This window comes from Colias philodice, chromosome 1 (assembly GCF_061535455.1).
Source record: "Colias philodice isolate Cphi_HAF_F1 chromosome 1, ilColPhil1 Martin Lab GWU primary, whole genome shotgun sequence".
NCBI lineage: Eukaryota > Metazoa > Arthropoda > Insecta > Lepidoptera > Pieridae > Colias > Colias philodice.
Window position 1 is genome coordinate 6,358,784 of NC_143086.1, and position 27,100 is coordinate 6,385,883.

The 27,100-nt window shown below is 37.0% G+C and overlaps 1 protein-coding gene across 1 annotated transcript in view; it reads right to left on the minus strand.

Moving 5' to 3' along the window:
- Positions 1-26,835, minus strand: part of LOC149491154 (uncharacterized) — a 103,968-nt gene extending 77,133 nt beyond the window's left edge. Inside the window, exons 1-21 of the mRNA XM_089700596.1 lie at positions 26,406-26,835; positions 18,187-19,849; positions 17,660-17,889; positions 16,162-17,526; positions 14,097-15,953; positions 13,865-14,008; positions 13,373-13,774; positions 12,894-13,292; positions 12,416-12,811; positions 11,403-12,203; positions 11,004-11,255; positions 8,261-10,764; positions 7,919-8,113; positions 6,426-7,833; positions 6,030-6,317; positions 5,685-5,916; positions 5,321-5,492; positions 5,057-5,243; positions 4,383-4,713; positions 2,955-4,287; positions 2,605-2,734 (exon numbers count right to left, since the gene is read on the minus strand). Coding sequence (XP_089556722.1) covers positions 2,605-2,734; positions 2,955-4,287; positions 4,383-4,713; positions 5,057-5,243; positions 5,321-5,492; positions 5,685-5,916; positions 6,030-6,317; positions 6,426-7,833; positions 7,919-8,113; positions 8,261-10,764; positions 11,004-11,255; positions 11,403-12,203; positions 12,416-12,811; positions 12,894-13,292; positions 13,373-13,774; positions 13,865-14,008; positions 14,097-15,953; positions 16,162-17,526; positions 17,660-17,889; positions 18,187-19,849; positions 26,406-26,541 — 14,425 coding nt within the window. The 5' untranslated portion in view covers positions 26,542-26,835. The remainder of the gene's footprint in view (positions 1-2,604; positions 2,735-2,954; positions 4,288-4,382; positions 4,714-5,056; positions 5,244-5,320; positions 5,493-5,684; positions 5,917-6,029; positions 6,318-6,425; positions 7,834-7,918; positions 8,114-8,260; positions 10,765-11,003; positions 11,256-11,402; positions 12,204-12,415; positions 12,812-12,893; positions 13,293-13,372; positions 13,775-13,864; positions 14,009-14,096; positions 15,954-16,161; positions 17,527-17,659; positions 17,890-18,186; positions 19,850-26,405) is intronic.
- Between the last annotated feature and the right edge of the window lie 265 nt (positions 26,836-27,100).

Below are 27,100 nucleotides of genomic sequence, written 5' to 3' on the forward strand. Positions count from 1 at the left end.
CCTTATAAGATATATTTATATCAAGTGATTCATTAATTTTTATTTGATTAACCTCTTTTTCATAAACCATAATTTAAATAAAGTAAAAATCTACGGCTGTATAGTAGTTGTATAAAATCAAAGTAATTCTAATAGGAAGAAGTCCACTGAGAAAAAATAATCTTTTTCTAAATTAGTCAACTCAATACGGAAAATTCATAATAAGATACTGCTAGTAGATATTAGATTAAAGTTAATTAACTGTTTAGTTACAACAGTAGCGAAAAAAAAACTATGGTTTAATAACTAAATTCTCAATGGCATGATCAGAAGAGGTTTAGGTAGAGGTGTGCCAGACGATGATGTTAAGCAACTGTAGAAATCCTCTCTATCCATCAACAAATATTCACTGAAGTGTGTTTTACATTTATTCTTCGGTTATAATAATATATTTCTGGAATATATTGATGGACAGTTGAGGGGCAGAGTGTCAGTGCATCGTGTAATATATAAATAGATAAACCGCATATATATCTAGGAATCTTCATTTATCTATGATCTACTCGAGTATCGTTATTCGGATGAATTTGATTGTGTGTAGAAAAATGCGAAATGATTAATTTTATAGCGTTTATTAAATAGATTTCACATAATAGTCACATACAAAAAATTACGTAATAAATATATTATTATTAAATTAAATATGGATAGGTAGGCTCTAAAAATATTTTTTTTTTGTTATAAAATACTGCCACTCCTAATAACTTAATACAATTAGGTGAAACATACAACACAATTTATTTTAACAATGTCGTGCATTTAAAACAAACTAAGTTAAAGATCACTGTAACGTTAAACTATAAAAATCTCATTCAATTCGGATTTGTACTTGCAGAAAACATTAGGTCAACATCGGCAGTGTTTGTCAAACATAGAAACTGGCAAGGCAAGAGATGCGTGCGTACTTAAATAGTTTAGTGTATCGCCATCGATGGCGCCACTAACTCGGCTATATTGTTTCTTTGTCATAGGGCAGTTGACAGCGGAAATATATCGACAGAAATATCATAGCAACCACGAATAACTTTGCGTTCACGAGAACGACCCACCCTGAGTCCGCGGCACCTACTTACACGGAGCTATTATATACATCCTCGATACTGTGATACAACTTACATTGCGCTTCTAACGTGACACTGACAAAGTTAGTCGTAGCTGTTAGGTGACATTAGGTGACGTCGCAACACATCGCAGCCTACGTGCATATTGTTAGGTGTGATAGGTCTGATTTGTCTAACTTGACATAGCATTTAAGCCACGATCCATGCTTATAAACTTATGATTCTAGGACTTGTTATATAATAATTATGTAAGATGATATTGTGTTGTGTTTTGTTTATTGTTTTTACAATATATCAAGTCCCAGTGTCAATGATTTATTATGTTACAATAGTCATACATCAATATTTATTGTTGGTATAACACATGTTTTTTTCTACATAATATTTTGCATCAATTAAAAACACTTAAAGCATGAAATGATTGTATAAACATTATTATTGTTAATGAGGCCAATAGATCGTTAACTTTAGCAGGCTTACGTAAACAAAAGAGTATTGGGTGAAAAATACATTTGGCGGTACACCAAAAAACGGGTCTAGCGTACCACGCAATGTGTTTTGATTTATAATTTTCAATATCTATAAATTAATAAACATCGTAGCGGTAAAGCAAAACAAAACAGTATTCAAATAATCGTGTACGTGTTAATCACATGTTACGTGTATATTTATACTCAATACTTCTCGACCACTATGCGTTATTCCAATGAAAAACACTATAATTTCACCAGTAACAAAGAGCATATTTACTATTTTGCGAATTACAATGCGGAAAAAATATAATTGCATAATATTTCCCTTAAGAAAGAACATATTATATTAAGAGTAATATGTAATGTAATGAGAAACAGAAGAATAGGATAGCTTATTTTAAACATAATTCGCAAATATACACGCAACCATTTAGTGAAATTAAAGGGTTTTTTATTGCAATCCTTCATTCTTTGTTTCCAAATATATTGCAGCTGGCAGCTCGAGCCTCGAAGATCTCCTGATGTCACCTGTCTCTAGATATATATAACTAGGACTAAGTATATACACAAAAAGCTTAAATGTACAGCTCTGTTAGATGCAGAAGTTCGCGCAAATACGGAGTTAAATGTTTACCATTGACTCCACTTGCGGTTGGGTTAGATAATGCGGAGTGAACATTTGAATGTTTCGAGATACTGTACAATTTTGATGTCAGCGATAAGTATGAAGTGAAATATTGGATATACATATATATGGTGAAGGCTAGTGATGGTCACAGTAGTCTATGTGTCATAAAATCACGACTTATTACGAGGGGTGTTTGAAAAGCGGGCGGAGTCGTTACTGCGGGAACCGCTACGATATTATTAACTAGTAACATTTTTGTGATTTTATATTCGCTTGTCAACTTGGTACTTATGTGGTAGTTTTCACCCGATCTCATTTTTGGTATAGTGATGAAACAAAGAAACACTACATTAATGGATTAAAAGTGCGCGACGCGAGCTCGCTGCCTGTATCTATGTCTTACTTTTGACGACTAGTTTAGCTGAGGTCTCCACTTGGCCGGCGACCGTAGTAGCGCGGCAGGTGAAAATACCAGTATCTTCTTCGTAGGTGTTACCGATCAACAACACCGCGTTGTTACCTTCGTGGATCATCTGTAATGTATTAATATATCGATTTTACTTTCTATATTTTTAAGGTTAAGTATTTTAAGATTAGCTGGAATGGTTATGACGACATATCTGTTTCTATTAATTCTTTGCGCAGCAAATTTTAAAAAGTATAATATATCATATTAATTATTATTGATAACACGAATTGAATTGAATTTAGAAATAGACAGACTGCCATTGTAATTGTTGAACCGAAACTTACTTGGAAATCAGGAGTTTCCGGAATCAGAGCGCCTTCACGGAGCCATTGAATCGTGGGTTTCACTTTGCTGGTGATCTGAGTCTTGAACTGTGCCGGCTGACCTTCGTAAACGACGACATCTCGCAGTGGTGTCAGAGTGGGCAAATTGTCAGCCTGATCGGGCTGTGTTACTTTCAGCTTAGCGGCTACGGTTACCCGACCAGCTGAATTGTAGGCAACGCATTTGTAATCTCCCTCGTCTTCTGGGAAAGCTTCAGATATACGTAGAGTGTAGTCATCAGCCGTCCGTGACATTTGGAAGTATTTTGATGGCTTTATCAATTTATCTCCTTTGTACCACTGAACAGTTGGCGTCGGTTTACCCACTATTTTACAACTGAATTCGATGGCCTGACCTTCGGTTACCACTCGGTCTTTGAGGGGTTCAATAATTTCTGGAGGTGCATTTGCTGCTTTTGTTTGGGGCTTCGGCTTCTCTTTAGTTGCATTTGCAGGTACATTTACGACACATTCGGCATCGCATCTTGCTTCACCAGCGCTATTGATAGCAACACATTCATATTTTCCCGAGTCCTGCGGGTAAGCTTCTAGAATAAGAAGTGTGTTCGTTCCATCTTCTTCGAGAATCTTGTTTCTTATATCTGGTTGTACTTTCTTTCCGTTTTTAAGCCAGTATACGTCAATTGGTTTTGTTCCTGTAACTTTAGTGTCCAATCTCACAAGCTGTCCAGCAGTAACATTAACATTTTGCGCTGTCAAGGTAAAGCTGGGCGGTATGACTCCTCCCCTGCCCTGACGTCTGCGCTCCTCTACAACCAGGTTAGCACTACATTTAGCAGTACCACCCCTATTCTCAGCTACAGCGGCAAATACAGCAGAATCCTCAACAAATACTTGTCTAATTATGAGAATAGACTTAGTGCTGAATGTGTGAATCTGGAAGTCAGGTGAGTTCTTAATCGGGAAGTTTTCTCTATACCATTTTATTGTTGGCAAAGGATCACCATCAAATTCAACTTCGAATCTCGCTTGTTCCTGTTCAAAGACACGGCATGGTTGCATTTTCTTTGTAAATACAGGTGGCGTGGAGGGTTTGACCGGTCCCTCAACCACTCTTTCCTGAGTTTGCGCCTTGTGTTCTACTTCAGTGGTTTCTGTTGAAGTGATCTTGCGTGTAATTTCGGTATCACCCACCACTTCCTTCTGAATCTGTTTTTGTTTTGCAACATGAACCTCCTTTCCATGAACTGTCGATTCGAGTGGATCGGGAATTCGGGGCTTTTGTACCTTCTTCTGAGTTTGTGTGGTTTCAGTGATTTCTTCGGTTTGTTCCCTGCAATTAAATAAATTTGTTTGTTAAAATGTACTTCTATATTTATTAAACATACAATATGTATCTTCAGCTTGCGTGCTATATAAGATACTTACAAATTATCTTCATATTTCTGTGCCATGCTTCTAGCAAGCGATGAGCTGGTTACTTTTTCTCCGGGTACAGCATATTGATGAGAAGATTCCCTCAAACGGCTTTCTTTAACAATTTGTTCATTTTCCAACTCCTGAAGTTTGTTGTAATATTCTTCGCTCTTCTTCTTCTTTACAGTTTGCTGCCATTCAGTTTCTGGTTCTTTGATTACTTTAGGCTTCAGTTCCGGTCTATGATCAATTACACCTTTGCGTTGTAATGTTTGCCTTTCCTCAAATGTTTTTTCTAACTCAGTATCAGAACGTTGGTACTGCGTTGTTTCATCATACCAAGCTGTATATCAATAAAATCCATTAATAAAAAATTAATTGTAAATTGTAGAAAAAAACTAAAACATACCTCTGAAAGATTCCGATGCTAAGCCGGAGAAGCAGGTGATTTAACGGCAGTTCGTCGCAAAGGTAAAGGGGGAATAAGGTTTGCGAAGGGGTATAGTTGTGCTTAAGCGGGTAGTAGCGTGTGCTTGAATTGGTGCCGTGTTTTAGAGTTGCATAGTAAGCAGTGTTATATTCATCTTATTCATTAAGTCATTTGATTGAAAGCGAAAATCTATTGCAATAAAGCGTTTGTGATGTCACTCTGAAAAGTGTATCTTGTAAAAATGTTGTATACGTACGTCTAGGCGCATTTTTCAAAACACTTCTATAATCGTCGTGTCTCGGAATAACTTTCAATTCGGTCGTAGCTAAAGCCTCGCCTACTGAACTTCTAGCGATAACTTCAATTTTGCCAGTATCATACTGCCTTGTTTTAGGTATATCGAAATGATACATGCCATCGTATGTCAGTTTGTACCTAGAACCCTGAAATCATTTGGCCCAAAATAAGTAAGACTGTTATTACGCTTATTCAAAAATAAACAAGTAGAAAAATAATTTACGTTAACAATAGTATTTCCATTAACAAGCCACATGACTCGTGGTTTTGGATGACCAGTGACGCGACAGCAGAATCTTGCCCATTCTCCTTCTTCCACTGTGACTGGTTCAGGGCGACTGACAAATACAGGTGGCACGCGTTCCTTGACTTCCTCTCCAGGTTGATCAGGCACCCTATGAAATTAAACATAAATATCGATTTTTATAATTATTAACGAATAAATGACCGTAATCTAAACATTAAGAATCGTTAGGCAGTATAAATAAAACAATATTCTCATGGAAATCTCATATGATTTTAATTGACGTTTAATTACCAAAACCTTTTAAATAACTAATATGCATAATAGAATGAATGACACTCACGCTTGCCAAGCTGCTTCCATTTCCCTGATCTTTTCAATACTCTTCATATGTTTGGGTAATTGGGAATCGTAGACGATACCCGGTTTTCCAGTAGTCTTAATGATTGCCTTGGTTTCATCCATACCATAAAGATTAGTAGCACGGCAAAGATATTCACCACTGTCCTCTGGGTATACCCAGCCGAAGTTCATAGCAACATATCCAAAGTCGTAGATGGGTGTGAAGCGGTTTTCTGTAAATGTCACAAATTAATGAATTTAATTTTTTCTATTTTAATATTAAAAAGTTCGTAATAAATTCGACAGATACATATTTGTCTATATTCAATGTAAAAGTTAAACTTACTGTGTAACAAAGGTTTGCCATTGAAGAACCACTCCACTTTCATGTTTGGATCACCAACAGGAGCTAGCTGACACTCAAATTTGGTACATTCCATTTCAACAAGAGTTGTTTGGCTTTGTATTTGCGTGACAAAGCGTGGTGGTTGCTTTTTGTCATCGTCATAAAGATCATCTTCAGTCAAGAATACTTCTGATGTGTATTTCTTGATAGTAGCTTCCATCTGTGTTAATGCTTCTGATTTCTTCATGCCTCTTGGTACTTGATTTTGTAGTATAATATCGGGCAAACCTGAAAATTAGCAATTAAATTTTTTATTATATATTTGTTTACGTTTAATAATTCATATGATCTGTACACCATATTATAATTAATGTGTCTAATGTGAATAATACTTACGTTTGCAAGATACAGTAGCCTTTGTGATATCTTCACCAAAGTCATTCACGGCGCGGCAAACGTATTCACCGGAATCTTCAGAATAAACGTATAAGATGTCTAATGAAACAAAACCCATGTCGTACACTGTACGGAAACGGTGACCAGATGGCAACAGTTTTCCGTTTCTGTACCATTCTATGCGCAGTTTGGGATCTTGTTTTGGCTCTACTCGACATTCAAAACGAACTGATTCAGATTCTTCAATTGTGTGAGACTGAATCTGAGTGATGAATTTAGGAGGACTGTTTATAACGGCATCTTCTTTAGGAGCCTCACTTACACGACCCCTTTCGAGCTCCTTGATTTTCTCACCGCTCATTCCTTGTGGTAATTGAGAGTCATAAATGATATCACGTTTAGTGCTGCAAGTAATTTTAGCAGTTGTTGTAGCTGAACCCCACTTGTTAGTTGCCCGACAGGTGTATTCACCTGCATCTCTAGCATATACGTAGTCGATGTCAAGAGCAATAAAGCCAAAGTCATTCAACATGTGGACACGAGATCCTGTTGCAAATGGCCTTCCATTATGGAACCAATCTATCCTCATTGTTGGATCGCCGACAGGCTCTACGCGGCAATCGAAGTGGATAGGTCCACCTTCAACTATATCAAGATTATCTTTTATTTCAACAGTAAACCTTGGAGGATTGGGTTTTTCGTCTTCGATTGTTATTTCTTCACGTTTATGCAAAGTTTCTTCCAGTTTTTGAATGCTTTCGGTACCGGACTTAAATTGTGATGGTAGTTGAGGCTCTAAGATAATACCTTGTCTGCCCTTAACTTGAAGCTTACACGATACCGTAGCTTCTCCATGACGATTTGTTGCTTTGCAAGTATAAAGACCAGCGTCACGCTGATAAACACCTCCTATTTCTAATATAACGAAACCAAAGTCATTAATAGTCTTAACTCTGGATCCAGTGAGAAGAGCTTTTCCATTGTGGAACCACTCTACTCTCATACTAGAGTCGTTTACTGGAATCAAACGGCATTCGAAGTGGGCTGAAGAATTTTCTGACAGAATGAGATCAGATGGTGTCGTAACGAATTCCGGTGGGTTTCCACTTTCTACTTCTGGTGATAAGGCATCTGCTGTTCCAGTATATCCTTCCAATGCAGCAATTTTATCAATGGTACCTTCCATGCCTTTAGGTAGTTGAGACTCGAGAATAATGTTCCTCTTGCCTTGAACTTTCATTGTGGCTGTAGTCACGGCTTCACCATAGTTGTTGTAAGCTCTGCACATATATTCACCGGAGTCTTCTGGATAAGTAGGCGATATCTCAAGAATAACGAAGCCAAAGTCACAGAATGTACGGAACCTAGATCCAGCCTTCAATGACTTGCCGTTCCAATACCATTCAACCTAAAAAAAATATAATAAGTCGTAAAATTATGCATATTATATAAGTTCACGATTTCAAAACAGAATATTACATAATAAGGCTTACTTTAAGGTTGGGATCATCAGTTGGTGTAAGGCGAGCTTCAAAGTGAGCATTTTCACCTTCTCTCAAATTGTCAATATTTGACAAAGGAACTGTGAAAACAGGCGCCTTGCCACGTGTTTCTGTAACTTCGACATCCTTCCTACGTACCATAGAATCTTCAAGAGTTTGTAATTTTTCCAATCCTCCTTCCATGCCCTATAGAAATAATAAATGTAACAATTAACAAACACATATTTTATTCACACAACACAAACACACATTTTTTTAGTTGTATGTTTTTTAGGCAGTTTATAGACAAATTAATAATTTATAAAAACGTTTTAATTTATTAAATGAACTTACCCGCGGCAGTTGCGAGTCCAGAATCAAATTTTCCTTCGATGTGCACTTTAGTGTTGCTTTCGTAGAATCTCTTCCCAGTTTGTTTGTAGCAACACACTCGTATTCGCCAGAATTTTCTTCGTAGCAATAGAGAATATCAAGGATAACGATTCCGAAATCATGGAACGTTCTGTATCTGTGGCCATGTGGTAATTTCTTTCCATTGTAGAACCATTCAACCTTAAGGTCTGGATCATCTACTGGCACTAGCTTTGCTTCGAAATGTGCACTCTGGCCTTCTACCAATTTTGTCACGTCCTGAATTTGTGTGATAAATTGTGGTGGAACCGCTGATGCTGGAGCTGGAGCTTGATGTTGAAGTCCTTGCAAGCTCTCAAGCTCTCTGATTTTGGCCAAAGAATCTGGTTGCAGGCTGTCAGAGTAAACTCCACTTCTTCCGTAACAATTAATTGTTGCTTTGGTGAAATCTTCTCCATATTTGTTATATGCCCGACATACATATTCACCTGAATCATGGTTTTGAGTATACGCAATATCAAGTACTACAAAACCAAAATCGGAAATTGTTTTAATTCTGTTTGAATGGCGCATTGGTTGGCCATTGTGATACCATTCGATTTTCATATCAGGGTCATCAACTGGCACAACTGTGCATTCGAAGTGAGCTGATTGACCATCTTTAAGACCTTCAATATTTTGAATATGTGTCGTAAACCTCGGTTTTTGGCCTTTGCTTTTGTCAACACATTCCAATTTCACACTTATTTCAGCTTGACCCCATTTATTGGTCGCGCGACAAGAATATATGCCAGAGTCTGAAGTCTTTGTTCCAAGAATTTCAAGAACAACCATACCAAAGGCATACACAGTGCGAATACGGTGACTAGCTTCAATCGTCTTTCCATTGTAGAACCATTCAATTACCATTGTTTGATCTCCAGTTGGTATGAGAGAGGCATCATAATGAGCAATTTGACCTTCACTAATATCAACAATATCCTGGAATACGGTAGTGAACTCAGGTGCCCTTCCAGTATCATCATCTGGCTTTTGAGCCGGCTCTTTGCGAAGAGAATCCTCAAGATTTTGTATTTTTTCCAAGCCCTCCTTTCCTTTAGGATGTTGTGTGCGTTCAATGAGATTTTCTTTACTACTGCAGTAAATAGTTGAAGATGTAAATGCTTCACCTCTCTTATTGTATGCTTTACAGGTATAAATACCACTATCTCTTTCGTAAACATCTGTAACATCGAGAGTAACAAAACCAAAATCACTTGCAAGTTTAAATCTAGATCCATGTTCTAGTACTTTACCATTAAAGTACCATTCGATCTTTAAGTCAGGATCATTCTTGGGTTCGACTTGTCCTTCCAGATGCAAGGGTTGTCCTTCAATTAATTGACATTCAGCCACAACTGGGATCACCCATTCAGGCTTAGGATATTCAGCATCCGGAACAGATGATCTTCTATTTTTAGATAATCTAGCTTCTTCGGCCTGTTCAACTGCATCTAAGCCAGCTTTTCCTTGCGGGTGTTGAGTATCTAAATAGATATGCTTATCGCCAGTGCATCTCAATGAACCTGATGTTGTAGCGGAACCTTTGCTATTAGTGGCCTTGCATGTGTATATTCCAGAGTCTTCTTCATAAGTATGCATTATGTCCAACGATACATAACTAAAATCATGGGTACTCTTGTATCTTGTACCTGATGGTAATGGTTTGTTATTAAAGAACCATTCAATTTTAAGTGTTGGATCTTTAGAAGGCTCAACATTGCATTCAAAGTGAATGTTATCTCCTTCTTTACAAACAATGTTGTTCAAATGTGAAATGAACACAGGTGTCTCATATACTGGTTCCGGTGTGTCTGGTTTTGTTGCTTTAGGTTGCTCTAAAGCACCGATGCGATCCAGTGATTGGGGATGTAATGATTCTCCCAACAACCAGTGTCGATCTTCTATTTTTATCGAAGAAGTTGAAACTGCTTCTCCCATTTGATTAACAGCTTTGCAAGTATAGATACCAGAGTCGTCATGCCTCAAGCTATTTATAGATAGCGTAACCAAGCCAAAGTCGAAAGTGCTCTTAATTCTTGATCCGGTTGTTAAGGATACTCCATTCTTGAACCACTCTATTCTCAGATGAGGGTCTGTGCGAGGCTCAACTTGGGCCTCCAAGTATACATGTTGTCCCTCCACGAGTTTGTCGTAGCTCTGAAGATGGGTAGTAAATATGGGAGCTTGTTGTACGCCCAAATCGACAAATCTATCCGGAACTTGATTCATAGAAGCTTCTTTGAGTTGAATCTTTTCCCAAGACTCGGGACGCATTGCCTGGTCAATGATAGTCGACTTAGTTTTAACTTTCAATGAGGTTGACGAGACTGTGCTGCCAGCTTTATTAATAGCTTTGCACATATACAAACCAGCATCATTTGCTATTACTGAATTGATATCTAGTGTAACAAAGCCGAAATCATGTGTAGTACGGAACCTTGAACCTGAAATACAATGCATTCATTAGTGAATCATATTAATGTGAAAGAATACTTTAGTATATTTTTAAAGTGAAACTTTTATTACATCGTCTCAAACTTTTTGGTCTGTGTAGCGCATGTCGCGTGACGGTCGGCTGCCGAGTAGGTACAAAGCAGTGTACGGTACCGTTCGAACAGTTTCACTTTTACCGTGGTTTCATAAAACCACACAACATTTTTATTTTAAATAGTATCTGACTTACCCATTTTAAGTTCGACTCCGTTGATGTACCATTCAAATCGTAGGCTCGGGTCGCCAACTGGGACAACGCGTGCTTCATAGTGAGCATGCTGTCCTTCCCATAACTCAGAAGGTCCTGTGAGTACTTGAGTGAATATGGGTTTCTCAAATTCTCGCTCTGGTTCATCAGTCTTTTTGGCTTGAGGTTGTTCCAATTGTTGTATCTTTTTCATTCCTTCTGGATGTTGTGTTTCTAACTGGATAGCTGCTTTCGCTATAAATAAAATAAAATAAAATAAATTAACAGTTTAAATTATTGGCAAATGAAACGCAAAAGTTTAATTTTAAATGTTTTTGTATATTTAATTGAAATAATTTTTGTTTAAACGGTGAGTAAAATAGATTCATTGAAAACTCTTACTTTTTATTTTCATTGCTGCTGTTGTCACGGCCTCTCCAAGCAAATTTGATGCTCTACACATATAAACACCTTCATCTTCATCACGTACATGAGAAATAGTCATAGATACATAACCAAAGTCATTAGTTTTTGTAATACGAGAACTGTCCTCAATTAATTTCTCGTTTCTGAACCATTCTACCTTAAGGGTAGGATCTCCGACAGGAATAAGTCTACAATCCAAATGTGCTGTTTGACCTTCCTGAATATTATCGATATTTTGAAGTGGCTGAGTGAAAACAGGCCTTTGCCTGGTAACTGTGTCTGGAATCTCCGGCCGCTTAAATGGTTCGGCTGATTCGAGTTCTCGAATCTTTTCTAATCCTTCTGGACGTTGAGATTCCGAAATAATACTGCCTTTTGCGGTTACGGTCATGGATATAGAAGAAGTACAATGACCCAGTGCATTAATTGCTTTCACTGAATATTCACCAGCATCCTCCGGTACACAGTGTTGAATATCCAATGACACGTAACCAAAATCAAAAGTGATATGGAATCGTGACGCAGATTGCAGGGCTTTGCCGTTGTGGTAAAACTCTATACGCAGGTTAGGATCATGAACAGGTTCGACTTGGCATTCGAAGTGTGCGGTTTGACCTTCAAATACATGCGTTGTTCCTCTTAACTCAGTAACGAACCTGGGCGCAAAGACCTTTGGTTCTTCAACTTCTATTCTTGATGGGTGGCCTTGTGCTTCCAATTGTCTTATCTTTTCAAGGCCATTAGGATGTTGTGTGTCCAAAATAATATTTCTGTGCCCTGTAAAATAAAGCAATTAATTAAGATTTCCATTAAAACGAAAATAAAATTATTAAATTTTGATAGAATTAGTAAATCAGATTTTCGTTAACGGCATTTAGATAGATAACAATTAACAAGGTATATAACTGAAATTCCATATCACCATGTGTGAAATGTCAATTGTTTTTATGATAAATTATTCAACACTAATTTGTCCACGTTTAGCTTACCTGCAACCTTCAACGTGCACGTATTAACTGCCTCTCCAAGTTTGTTAGTGGCCTTACACATATAGGTACCAGAATCTTCTGCGTATGTGTATAATATATCTAAGGCAACATAGCCAAAATCGTGTGTTGTTCTGAATCTGTGACCAGTCTTGATTCTCTGTCCGTTAAGGAACCACTCTATTTTTAAGTCTGGGTCATTAATTGGTTCTACTCTGCATTCAAAGTGAGCATGATCACCTTCCTTCAAATTTTCAAGGTTAGTCAATGGTGTAAGGAAAACTGGCCTCTGGCCAGGCTTTTCTTCTTCAACAGGTTTAGGTCTTTCGAATCTTTCAAGCTCTTGAATTTTTCTTAGACGTTGTTCATCCAATGTATCCAGGTAGAGTCCAGCCTTGGCTGTTTAAATATAAAATTAAAATTGTTAAAATTTATAAATTGATACTTTTTTAATCACATAAAAAATATGTAAATTACTTACCGTCTACTTTGACTGAGCTCGTAGTGACAGCCTCACCGACTGCGTTAGTAGCTTTGCACATGTATGTTCCTGAATCTTCAGCGTAGGCATATAATACATCTAAAGCGACGTATCCGAAGTCGTAAGTTGTTTTAAATCTATGTCCTTGTTGTATGGGACGGCCGTTGCAATACCATTCAACACGCATTGTAGGATCATTGACAGGAGTTAATGTTGCCTCTAGATGAATTGGCTGACCTTCAGGTGCTTCGACACTCTTAATAGGTTTACCAAATTGAGGCTTTTCAGCAATGAAACCTTCATCACGGACAACTTTCTTGTATCTGCTATCGTCTTCTAAATATTGGATCTTTTCCAATGCACTCTCATGTTGAGTGTCTCTGATGATTGATTCCTTGGCTAAAATAAATACATATTTTTATAAGTACGTAGAAATAGTATAAATGTACAAATAAAAAAAGGAGTGTGTATAAACTTACATTGAACGTTTAAGTTGATAGATGATGTCGCTTGTCCTAAATTATTGATTACTTTGCAGGTGTACTCGCCCGAGTCTTCTCCGTATACAGTTAAGATGTCGAGGGCCGCAAAACCAAAATCAAATGCGGTGCGGTACCGATGGCCACTTTGGAGGACTTTGCCGTTGAAGTACCATTCTACACGCATTGTCGGATCAGGGTAAGGTTCAATTCGGCATTCATAATGCGCACTTTGTCCTTCCACAAGTTTGGAGGGACCATTTAGTTGAGTAACAAAGCGTGGAGCTTGATTAACTGCAACCTCAACGTCCTCCTTGCGTTGGTATCTAGAAGAATCTTCTAGCTGACGTATTTTTTGTAAAGCGGCTTGGTTTTGAGAATCCAATAGCAGAGATGCTTTGGCTGAAAATACACAGGTGATTAGGCATATATTATTTTTGTTATCATAAATATTTATGTTCACAAAAATTTAAAAACACTTTCTATACTCACATTGTACAAATAAGGTTGACGATGTAACTGCTTGGCCTAACTCATTTACGGCACGGCAAGTGTATGTTCCTGAATCTTCAGGATTTACGTATTTCATGTTAAGAGCTACATAACCGAAATCATGCATAGTTGTAATGCGGTTTGCTGAAAAATAAATAATTTGTGAGTAAAACACATATTATTCACTAATACAACACAGACAAGCTTGCAATAAATACTCAATTATACTTACAAGCTGCTATAGGTACACCATTACGGAGCCATTCCACCTTCAATCGCGGATCACCAACAGGTATTAATCTAGCTTCAAAGTGAGCTGCCTGGTTTTCTGCTACTCTGATATCACGCATAGGCATAGTAAATACTGGAGCTTGATTAATAACGTCTTCTTGTGCACTTGGTCTTTGGTGTCGTGAAGCATCTTCCAGCTGATTTAATCTCGGTAAGGCTTCCTCATGTTGACTTTCCAAATAAATTGATTTCTTTGAATGAACGACCGCTGTTGCCGAAGTTACGGCTTCACCCAGCGCGTTTATTGCTCTACAAGTATAAACACCTGAATCTTCAGGCAAACAAGACATAATGTCAAGAGCTACGAAACCGAAGTTATTAGTTTCTGTAAATCTTGAGCCACTCTTGAGGGGATTGTTATTGTGATACCATTCAACTTTCATTGTAGCATCAGAAACGGGAATAAGTCTACATTCAAAATGAGCTCTCTGCCCTTCTTTAATTTCAATATTTTTCAGAGATGTTGTGAATATTGGTGCCTGAGTTGTCACTTCATCGACAAAATCAGATCTTTGATATCTCGATCTATCCTCGAGTACCTGAATTTGTTCGAGGCCTGCTTCATTTTGTGTGCCGCGAATAATATCGGCAGTTTCACGACAAGTCAATCGGCAGCTAACTTCGTCAGTACCGAGAAGGTTTACAGCTCTGCATGTATAAATGCCAGAATCTTCAGCTATTAAATCGATGATGTCAAGGGCGACATATCCAAAGTCATGAATAGGCCTAAATCTGTGGCCTATTGTTACTGGCTGACCATTCTTAAACCATTCTACTTTTAAGTTTGGATCAGTAACAGGTTCTAGTTTACATTCAAAATGTACATGTTGCCTTTCTTTGACATTTTCTATTGATTTAGGTTTAGTTACAAATCTTGGCTTAATGTGAATAGACTCATCAATAACTTCCGATTTTTTGTACCGAGAAGCATCTTCTAAATATTGAATCTTCTCTAAGCCGGAGGGATGTTGAGATTCAAAAATTAAATCTTTCTTTGCCATAACGCGTAGAGCGCAGGAGGTGACAGCTTCGCCAAGTTGGTTTGTAGCTTGGCAGGTATAAACACCAGAGTCTTCTGGATATACACTCAAAAGGTCGAGAGCAACATAATCAAATTCATAAGCAGGTCTGAATCTATGACCCGTCTTTATTGGTCTTCCATTGCAGAACCATTCTACTCTCATTGTTGGGTCTCCAACTGGCTGCAATCGACATTCTAAGTGAACATTAGTGCCCTCCAGAGTTTCAATGTTGTGTAAAGCTCTTGAAAACTGTGGAGCTTGCATAACTGTAATATCTTCCTGTACTTGTTTGTTTCGACGAGCAGCGTCTTCTAGCATTTGAATTTGTTCAACAGCTTGTTCATTCTGAGTGTCAGTTAATACATCTGATCTTTCAATAACTCGTACCATTGCAGATGTATGCGCCGATCCTAAATGATTAACAGCTCTCACGGTGTATTCACCGGAATCAGCCGAGGTAGCATGGATAATATCAAGAGCTACGAATCCAAAATCGTAGTATGTTCTAAAGCGTGAACCAACGGTCACGGCTCTTCCATTATGATACCATTCAACTCTCATAGTAGGGTCGCCCATTGGTTCGAGGCGACATTCAAGGTGAATATTCTTTCCTTCCGATATGGGTTTAGGGTCTGATAATGGCTGTACAAATACTGGCTTCGATTTTGAGATTTCTTCAATGTGATACATTGGCTCAACAAATTTAGATTCTTCCATTTGACGTGTTTTTTCGTATAAGCCGCGATGTATGCTGGATGTGTCAATGCTGGATCGTGCTAAACAAAAAAAAAATATTTTAGTTGTTGTCATACATACAAAATAAGAAACAACTTTCTAGCATTGATGTACGTATGAATATGATTTTCTTAACTATCATTTATCCAAAGTTACATAAAAATAGCATTATGCAAATATAAATAAATTAAATTTTCAATAAATATCTAGAATTAATTTTACTTATTTACAATTACTACATGTACTTACTTTCAACAATCATATTCGCGCTGAGCTGTGCTTCTCCTGCAGCGTTTCTAGCAACTACAGTGTATACACCAGCGTCTTCCGCTCTTACATTAGTTAGATCTAACGCAACGTATCCAAAGTCATGGTAAGTCTGAATACGATTTGCTGATTTAATTTGTTTCCCATTAAAATACCACTCGACGGTCATAGTTAAATCGCTTTGTGGTTCCACTCTGGCTTCGAAATGAGCACTTTGTCCTTCAACAATCTTATTCGTTCCTTTTAGTGGACCTAAAAATCTAGGCTTTTGTGTAACTCTGACTTCCTCCTCTGATCGCTTGGAATATCTGCTTGAATCTTCCAAGTATTGAATTTTTTCTAAACCGCCGGGGTGCTGTGATTCAGCTATTATATCTTTCTTTGTCACAATTGTTAGGTTTGCACTGGTCGTTGCTTGTCCTAAAGCATTGTAAGCTCTGCATGTATAATTACCAGCGTCGTGTACGGTAACGGATTTGATTGTTAGAGCTACGTATCCAAAGTTAAAGAATGTTGTTATTCTTGAACTAGCCTCTACAGGGCGTCCATCCTTCAACCACTCCACTCTCAACGTAGAATCTCCTACTGGTTCGAGACGAGCTTCAAAGTGGGCGAATCCGCCTTCTTTAATATTTATCTGGTCTTTGATTGGAGTTTTAAACTCTGGTCGCTGTGTACTTTCAGGTACTTCTTGGTAATATCTCTGATGTTGTTGTTGCTGATAAGCTTCCAACTGCTCAGTCATTTCTATGTATCGTCTCTGTTCGGGAATTCCTAGGTCCTCCGTAACAGTGCTTCTTGCTGCAACCCTGATTGATGCAGTACTGATGGCTTCACCAAGTTTATTCACAGCTCTAACTGTGTACGAACCTGCATCTTCAACCCGTAGGTGCATGATGTTAAGGGAGACGTATCCGAAGTTGAAGATTGCTGTGATTCGCGAGCTAGCTGTGATAGATTTACCATCTTTATACCATTCAACTCTCATAGTTGGATCACTAACAGGAGTAAGCTGGGCTTCAAAATGAGCGTTCCGGCCTTCCTGGAGTTCTCCAAGGTCTTGAAGTGGCCTTATAAATTGTGGCCGTTGTGAAATTTGTTCTTCAATGGACTCCTGATGTTGATATTTGGAATAATCCTCGAGCTGTTGAATGTATTGCAGACTTTCAGGGTGCTGACTAGACCTTTCGATTGTGGCTCTAGGTGTGACTTGCAACATTGCTTTAGTTTCTGCAATACCTGTAGCGCTAACCGCTCTACAAGTATATTCGCCACTATCTTGAATGTTCAAACTGAGCATATCAAGGGATATGTAACCAAATCTGAAGATTGATGTGAACCTAGAACCTGGAAAAACAGATAGAATAAAAGAAGTATTTTAATTTAGAACCTCAAGTATTAAATTAAATTAAATAGGATGTATGAATTTAATTATATTGGTTTAAAAGAAAAGGGAGTAATAATAAAAATAGATACATACTTGCTTCTATGCTATGACCATTCTTCAACCATTCTATTTTCATAGTAGGATCGCCCACAGGTTCAATTCTCGTCTCAAAGTGTATCTTTCCACCTTCAGTTTGTGTCACGCTTCTCAGGGGCACAATAAACTGTGGTGGAGGATAAATTCGATCTTCCTCACCAGGAGGAACATATGGTCGTGCTCTTTCCACGTGCCTCAAATATATGATCTCTGGACCTGGTGCAGGTCTGAAAAATATAATTGAATTAAGACCAACAAAGAATGTTCATAAAATTTTTTATTATAATCGAATTTTACGTGTTTATAATATATAGATATTTTACGCCAAACGCATATTTACAAAACAAGGAAACGTTACGTTCTCTCGATCTTGCATAGGAAATGCAACAATATGCTGTAATGAATAATGTTAATAATGTTTCTAAAATCTCTAATATGAAATAATAGTACTTATTTTCACAAAATTGTTAGATCCAACAATTTGCATCATAAAAACATAAGATTTTTGTAAAAAGTATACTTACTCTGGCTCGATTATCTTTGTAGGTCGTGGTAAGTGCAAACGTTTTTGCTCAGGCGGAGGCTCCTTTGGTACTTCGACGTAAAGCCTCGCCCGAGTAGCTGTGGAACCTGCGACATTCTGAGCCGTGCACTGATACCACGCCGCATCCGACGCCTTGGCTCGCGGAATGTCCAATGTCGAGGCCCCACCTTCGGTATTAATTCGTAATTCTGGATTGGGTATAATCGGAACACCGTCCTTCTGCCATGTGATTCGAGGTGTAGGCGTGCCGACAGCACGTGCATTCAATCTAACTGGCTCAGCCTCACGTACACTCAAAGTGCTGAAACGTTCCACAAACTTAGGGGCAACTACCTGCTCCTTCTCTATAACATTTAATTTACACTGGAAAGAAGTTTCGCCACTTTTGTTTCTTGCAATACACGTTACTACACCACAATCACTCATGCTGACATTGGTAATCATAAGAGCGTGATTACCAGATTCGTTTACTAGAATTTTATGATTATAATCATCTCGGATTTGTCTATCATTAATGAACCACGTGACTTCTGGATAAGGTCTGCCTGTAACGCGGCAATCGAATCGCGTCATTTTGCCTTCTGTGACATCACGGTCTTGGCAGACTTTAACAAATTGCGGAGCGAGAGCTTTTTCACTTATTTCTATTCTTTCAGTCTCAATTTGTTGGCTATCCGTAATATACTGAGATTTTTGATCTTGAACGTATGTTTCTTGAGGTGACTCAACAGCAAGATATGCAGATGTTACGATACATCCATTTGGATTTTCGGCCAGGAGAGTGTAATGACCACAATCGGACTTTTGTACATTTCGTATTCTAAGTATTGTTTGATTATTGGTGTTTATTATATTATGTTTGGTAGAATTAACTAATCTTTGACCATTCTTAAACCACGTTACACGTGGTCTAGGATTGCCAGATAGCTGAACTTGGAACTGAGCATCGGTTCCTTCTTGTAACTTAGAATTTCTCGGTTTCTGTGAAATTTTAGGGGGTGACACTGGTCCCAAAGATTTGTCAATTTCTGTGCTTACTTGTATGTCACTTTCTCCTATATATCTTTTTGTAATGCTCTCTCGAAATGATACTTCTCTTAATAGTCTGTATTCAAATGTATCGACTTTGAAGTCTTCTGAAGATGAATGATCTGTACCATTCGAGTATGCATATTTCTGCGACTGTCGTGATTGTTCAGTCATGAATTCATGAGTTCCATACGACTTATGTTCCACACTCTCACTGACGTGTCTGTAGCTTTGCTGTTGCGATGCTTGCTGCGCGGGTACAGGAACACCCTCGGGTTGAATATATACAGAACAAATAGCTTCACCATATTGATTGCGAGCTGTGCATGTGTATTCTCCTTCATCACCTGGGCCGATTTGCTTGATGAGAAGGGAAACGTCCCCAGTTTGTTCATTATAACTCATACTATATTTATTGCATTCTACTAAAGGAGCTTTCTTTCTGGTCCACGATACAACTGGAGTAGGATTACCTCTAAGTTTCCCTTCAAATTTGGCATTACCGCCTTGTGCAAATCTCGCATTCTTAAATATTTGTTCAAAGATAGGCGGAGACGGGTCCCCAGGCCTGCCTGATGTGATGGGTATGCTTTGGCCGCCAACATTGCCGCCAACTGTAATGAGTAAAAAAACTTCTTTAATTGGGATTGAAAAATAATACGATGCATTAAACATATGATATGAAGAATAAAAGGCACAAAGCATTGAGGTGCATAACAATAGCAGATGCATATATTGTAATAGAAATAATTATAAATAGGCTTTGCAAGAAAATGTTGTAAATGTAAAACGCAACATTTGTTAAATATTTTGATATGTTAAGTATGTCATGTTCCAGTACTGTAACGATTCTCGGATGCGCGTGAGTCACCGCTCGTGACGGACCGCGCGTACGAGCTCTTTTCGCGCGTCTATTTTCGTATACACCGCTCGGATCTTATTACGAACACCATTTTGGTACACAAACAATATTGATACCCATAATACTAATTGTTATCCAGTGAGACTCAGTAATGATAACTGTAATATTATTGCAACTATTTACTTTTAAGATATATAAATATCTTAAATCAAACGAAATAAATAATTAACCACTAGGAAAATAAAGCAGTATTTAAATTATTGTTGTATTGATAAATTCTTAGTTGTTGTATAAATTAATTGATTTGAACTGTTGAAAAGCTAAAAATCGAAAACAGAAAGTGTTGTTGCTTAAGACTTAAAAGTTTAATCGAAATCGAATGCGAATGAGCGAGAGACTTAGCTTCAACACATGTTAACAAATTCTTCCTAAAGCTGTTATTTAAGACTTTTGAGCAACATAGTATAATATTATTTTTAATACCCTTATTATATAAAATAGTTTTTATGTTATTCTAAGTCTACATTCGCTAACAAGACAAGAAGAAGTGTACGTAATAAATTTATATTTATATAGTGAACGTTGGCTACCCCTAATTGACTGATTTGAACTTTTTATATATTGTTCTAATATACGTTATAATTATCATATTTAATTAAATGCAAAATTCATAATAAATGCATCGAATTCCTTGCGACAAATGTAATAATTATATGGACAACTTCGCCATAACATTTTAACTAGGTACCTTCATCATACATGAGATAATTAACGCGGTTAGAACAATGCAATGTGGGTCAAGGTCACGTATCTAGCTTTTAAAGGGCTTAATCTCCAGGGTAATACACTGGGCGCAAATAAGAAGGCAGTCGTCAGATTTAGTATATCAAAAATGTAATAAATGTTTCATATTGTCGTTATAATCCAATCTATTTTGAATAATGCGTGGGCTCTTGTAAGTTGGGCGTTTTCTGGCATCCGCCCAAACATTGCTGAGACGATCTTCATTTCAGTTATAAATTAACACATTATACATGATTTAAATATAATTTTGTACTTAATGTCTTTGGAGTATTTAATTCAAATGTCGTATTATCAAATGTGTGTACATGCGTGTATACTTAGGTCTGAGTAGTTGGTATCAAAGTGACCCTGCGCGCCATATGGTCACTGGCTCTATAAAGACCTATTGAATGTGTAACACCTTGATATAATTCCAACTGGTATTTAAATTACAACTATGGTAAATCTGATAAAAAATGTTTGTCTATTAATGTATTTATTTTATCGTATTTGTAAAAAAATAATGTTTATTAAAATCGTAGAAAACGTTTTCTCTTTGAAACTTTCGACATAGTAACACAGATAACTATATAGTTATGATAGTAGTTTGTAACTAAAGAACAAAATAAATATTATTAAATTATAAATATGTACTTACTACAATCTAAGAATAATCATATAAATCTAAGACTGCTTTATTACAAAATATTGGTGCGTTGTAAAATATATTTGAAGTAACTTTCTATAATCTAAGCAGTTTTTGTTATGGTCAATCGATAGCAATTGCGATTCTTACGAAACTTATTTTTTAAAGATTTTTAGTATTTTATATTTAGGACAAAGTAAAAAGGAATCGTGTATCTTCTATTACGTTTGGGTCATAAATTACATACCTACATATATCGTTGTTTTGGAAAATATTCAGTTGTTTAAAAATTCAGTTAGAGTACCTACTTAGGAACATACATTGCATGTTATTACGATATATATTAATCCGATCTTATTTTAAATAGGATTTTTCAAACTGTAGTATGTAATTCTAGTATAATTATCGTTAAATCTAGTAATTTTAAAACCTCAGCTTACAGCAGTGATCATCGGTTGCGTTAAGAACAGCGGAATGTAATGGGTAGCTAATAATAACAGGGGACATGATAAGTCAGAAACAGAGATACATCTTAAGCTATGGTTAACGGTGATCAGGAGAAAGCCAATATCCAACACAGTGTCGCTACAATACAGTACAAGTAAAACGTGTCTAATTTTTACATTTATATTATGATCTTGAATCAAGTGCGTTGCTTTCTTGGGCGATGTATGAATAGCGGTATACGATATCATACAAAAACATTAAACAAACAGTTAACTGAGCAATTATGGGAACCGGGGAAAGTAACCGACGGTTCCTGGCTTTGCACCGTTCGCCGCGATTATTAATTCGGAGATAAGACGAGTAAAAGTGGCAAAGCCACGTCCTCGTCCGTTAATGTTGCGTGCGAATGGTGTACTGCTTTGTATGAGTTTTTGTTGTTGCGTCGATTGTATTGAGTAACTTTCGAGATTGTCGTGACATAGCCGCAGATACCTCAGTTCCGCTAACGATGCAACCATCAATACGGGGGTCGATGACCCGACTTATTCAGAATATATCGTAACATGTCAATATCCACGCACTGCATTAACAGGACGTTATTTGTTATTTGCTCGATCAGGTTCTTCATTTCTTAACTGGACTTTCAAAAATGGAAATGAGGTACAATTTGATACCCCGTATGAAAGTATTCGAAAGACAATGCGCTCGAAATGTAGTTATACCACAGGTTATACGACATTTTCGAGATTTATGTTACCAAGTTTAAACTTTACTTATGTGTTCGAAATATTGATGTCGGGCATTATATCGGTGATTCATTTAACGGGTATAACTGATATATTGGTACAAATACTATGAACGTTAGATTATTCGTTCTGATACATGCTACCTATACGTTATCCATTACCCTTGCCACGAACTAATTATTATGCCCATAAACGTTAAGACAATTACACATTTCTACAAGCCTAGTGATAGCAAAAAATATATCTACTTATATATTTTTAATAGTAACAAGACGGAAGCAAGAACCGAGACGTGCTACAGTTAAGCTCTTGCGTTAAATGACCGATAGAGTTCCATCAACGCTGCACAGATTTTTATACATAATCCACTATATTCAGTATTAGGTCTTAGTTTCACCTGGCTGGATAAGTAGACTTAATATATAAATTATACTGAGCCTTCAAATCTCTTGTGTGTTTCAGAAACGAAAATAACTATCTTTATATAGAGCTGGGAAAAATGTTTTCTTAAATTGTTATGAATACTTTCATTTTCTAAATAAACTCATATTATAGTTAAGAGCTATAATTTAAACATTCTTTCGGATACTATAATCAGCCAAATTCATCAGCATGACATAAGCAAAATCCGACTTTAAATTACATATTTAGAGCTCCATAACCACACAACGGGAATCATAATTACATTCACATCATTTATTCAAATGCGTACCGAGAATTTACTAAACAAGCATTATGTTAGTATAGTGCTTATCGAATTATTTAAGTAGGTTTAATGTCTTTTATATTTTACTAAATTAACATCAATTTAAATGGTCATGTAGAGAGAGCGTTAAGAGAAGACAGGTGGATATGAGCAATACACAGAAAATAAAAAAAAATATTAATAACAAATAATAAAAATTTGCAATGCATATAAGTTTTAAACTGCAACGCTTTTATAATTTAACTAGCTTTCCGCCCGCGGCTTCGCCCGCGTTTTCAAAGAAAAACCCGTTCCCGTAGGATTTCCGGGATAAAACCTATCCTATGTCCTTTCTCGGGTATCAAAATATCTATTCTCTATAAATTTCATGCAAAATGGTTCAGTAGTTAAAGCGGGATTGAGTAACAGACAGACAGACAGAGTTACTTTCGCATTTATAATATTATAGTATGGATTATTTGGGGTATTTATGAATACCCCAATAAATCTCAACCACGTAAGTACAATATAAACTTGAATTTAGACTTATTTCAGACACTAGTCCTTCACAACGAAAATGCTACACGTTTATATATTTAGTTCCTTTGTAATAGTTTAAGTTGTGAAGGCAAATAAATGAACTTTTTATAATTTAATTAAAATATTAGTTTCGTCGGAATTTCACTTTTAGCACAGTATAATTATATTTTATTTGAATTATATTAAATTATAAAGTAGAAAAGACCATAAAGCTGTCTTGATTTTACCATTTGTATAATATCCAAATATGTAATTAAAATGGTAATTACAATGCTTTTATATTTTAGCTGTCATCAACGATATTCTACTTTGAACGTAAACTAGCAAAGGTTAAATGGTTCTCATCCGACGATCGTGAAGAAAAGTGAAAAGCCGACGTTTAATTCTTCGTTTTTCACGTCAGCCGTACGTTAATGTCGCTATTATTCCTCAGTTCTCAGTATATCGAAATAGAAAACTGATTATTAAAGACAAAGCAAAAAGTGTTCACTCGTTCCTGTTATTACGTGCGCTAATACCAGGTGCACACGACATTAGTATTTAGCTCTTGGTGTTTTTCTTTTCTTATTCTTATTTTGTTTCCCGGACGTTCAACCCTAACTAATCAACGGCCTCAAAGTTAATACATATCTCCTATACCTTCACATATTTTCAAATATTATAAACATTTCGCAAACATAATTAAAATGCAGATCTCATTGCTTGTTTGATTAAAGAACAATTAAAGGTGCGTAAATTATGTTTCTGTATATTTTTCGATTCAGACAAGGACCATTTGGCTTTGAACTGTTTCAGTAACTTGCATATTACCGAGTTTATACCGACATATTTCACTGTTCCAACTTCCAAGTGAAATGAGTCACGTACGAACCTCATTGGTAAGGATTGTTTACTTTTGTGATGTATGCCATAATGAAACTGTGAACAATACAGTTTGAACAACTGGTATAGGTGAATCTGGATCATTGTGATTCTTCATAATTTTCTAACAAGGTAATAATGAAATTGTTGGTTCGCCAAATATCACAGATCTTGAATTACGTTTATATGTTGATATATTATATTAGATTAGATATTTCGTCAAATACAAAGTCTATGTATCGATATAACTTCTTATAATGTAATTAGATGTAAAATATTTTTCTGTCATATTATTGAATGTATATCATTATTAGCACCAAATATAATTTTGATTCAATTTTTAGAAATTATTTTGGTGCCTACATACTTATGTACTTAAATGTTTTTATTCTAATTTTCAGTGTGATGTGCTTGTGGTCCCAAGAAATTTATAATATTTTTAATCATTATATAAAGTGTTTGTGTGATACTGAACATAACATAAATTTTATTTGATATTTTACTGCTATTATTATGATTATGTATGTATGTGTGATATGTATTACCAGCTGGTATCGATTACACTATATCGATTAACAGACATTAAGTTTTTTTCCTCATATCTGATCAATTTTTGTTACGTGAGAAGAAGCACGCAACATTTCATGTTTTCAATCGTATGCGCAAGATATTTTGTTTTTTAATTACACGCTGCTGATTCTGTGTCATATTCTAAATGTAAGTATTAATCATTTATATCATTTTTCCAATATTGATGATATTTGCAGTCAGTAACAAATCATGATTGAGTAATAATGATGGTATAATTGCAAAGAGGAGGCTATTGAAAAACATTTAAAACCTTGACCGGTTAATATTACATCAATATTCAGCCTAGTTTCTTTGTGTCGTTGTTGTCATAATAAGAAAAATTAATCCTTGCATGGTAACATATCTGTTGAGATCCATATACGGATACGAGTTTGCGCCATAAAAGTAAACAAGTTTTAATGCATGAATTCGCACTGCAACCTTAATGGAGAGACCACTGAACTCACACGGCGATAATGCCGGCTGGTTCACCATTTAAGATTTAAATGTTGCATAAAGCACCGGATCGGGGTCGACCCGTACAGCCTCGCCTATATACCGCGAGCGAGTTCACCGGGTCCTCTTTTGTGACTACAATGATGCAATTCGCTTAGAGTTAAACTTTAATCGAACATCGAGCAGAGACAGTGACATCATTCCTCGAAATGTAAAAAAGAAAAACAAGTGTGAAATATGTGCGAATGTTTTAAAAAGAGAACATTCCTGCGCCCAGCGAGCGCGAGCCATCGGCGCCCACGCACGCCCCAGAATAGACGCACTATCTCGCTCGAGGTGGAAAAGCGCTATGCACAAATAGTGCCTATCGTCTTTGGTTTCTTCCCAGTTACTTAAAATAAAGAAACCTAAGACAGTCGGCGCTCGCACAGCCGAGCCGGCGGCGCTCTCTCGGCGCGGCGCACGTGGCCCATGATTTACAGGATAATTTTGCACAAAAAATTTTGTAGGTCGCAAAAGCAATGTTACAAAGCTCCAAATGAGTGAGGGAGGTGAGGTGGAGCGGCGCACGTACCTTGCTGCGTGAGCATCTGGTGCGAGTAGTGCTGCGTGCGCTGCACGCGCTCCTGCTGCTGCACGACCTGCTCGCGCCGCTCGGAGGTCACGCGCTGCTCGGAGCGCTGCTCCGACCACCTCGACTGCTTCTCCATCACGCCACCGCAGCCACAATGCACGAAAAAACTCTCACTCTACGCTAACGGTCCTTATAAAAGCGTTCGCTTCGGCGCCCGCTCAATATTAAATAAATACGCCACTGCGATAAACTTAAACTAGTCCACGGGTTCATTTAGCAGAAGTCAAGTCATTATAACCCAGTCCAACAACCAAGACGTCGGTCGATTGCGAATAGTTAGCGGGTAGTGCGGAGCCGTAGGATCGGCCGCTGCGCTAGCGCCACAAGGGCGGGGGGCGACCGAAATACGACGGTTATTTTGAGAAGGCGCGCCTCCTCCGCGCTCCCTCGGCCCACGCCACACCTCGGGCACCCTTCCCGATGATCCACAAAAACAAATAAAATATCAAATTGATAAGCCAACTTAATTAATTACTATTGTCGCCAATGTAAACAAATAAAACTTTAAAAGGAAAAGTCAATAAGCAATTCAAAGTACTTTAGTGTTGCGCTAAGGGAACATTTTATTTCTTATTTATTTTTGTTTAAGAATACATACCTTCTTGCGGAATTAAATAAAATTTCTGCTGAAATCC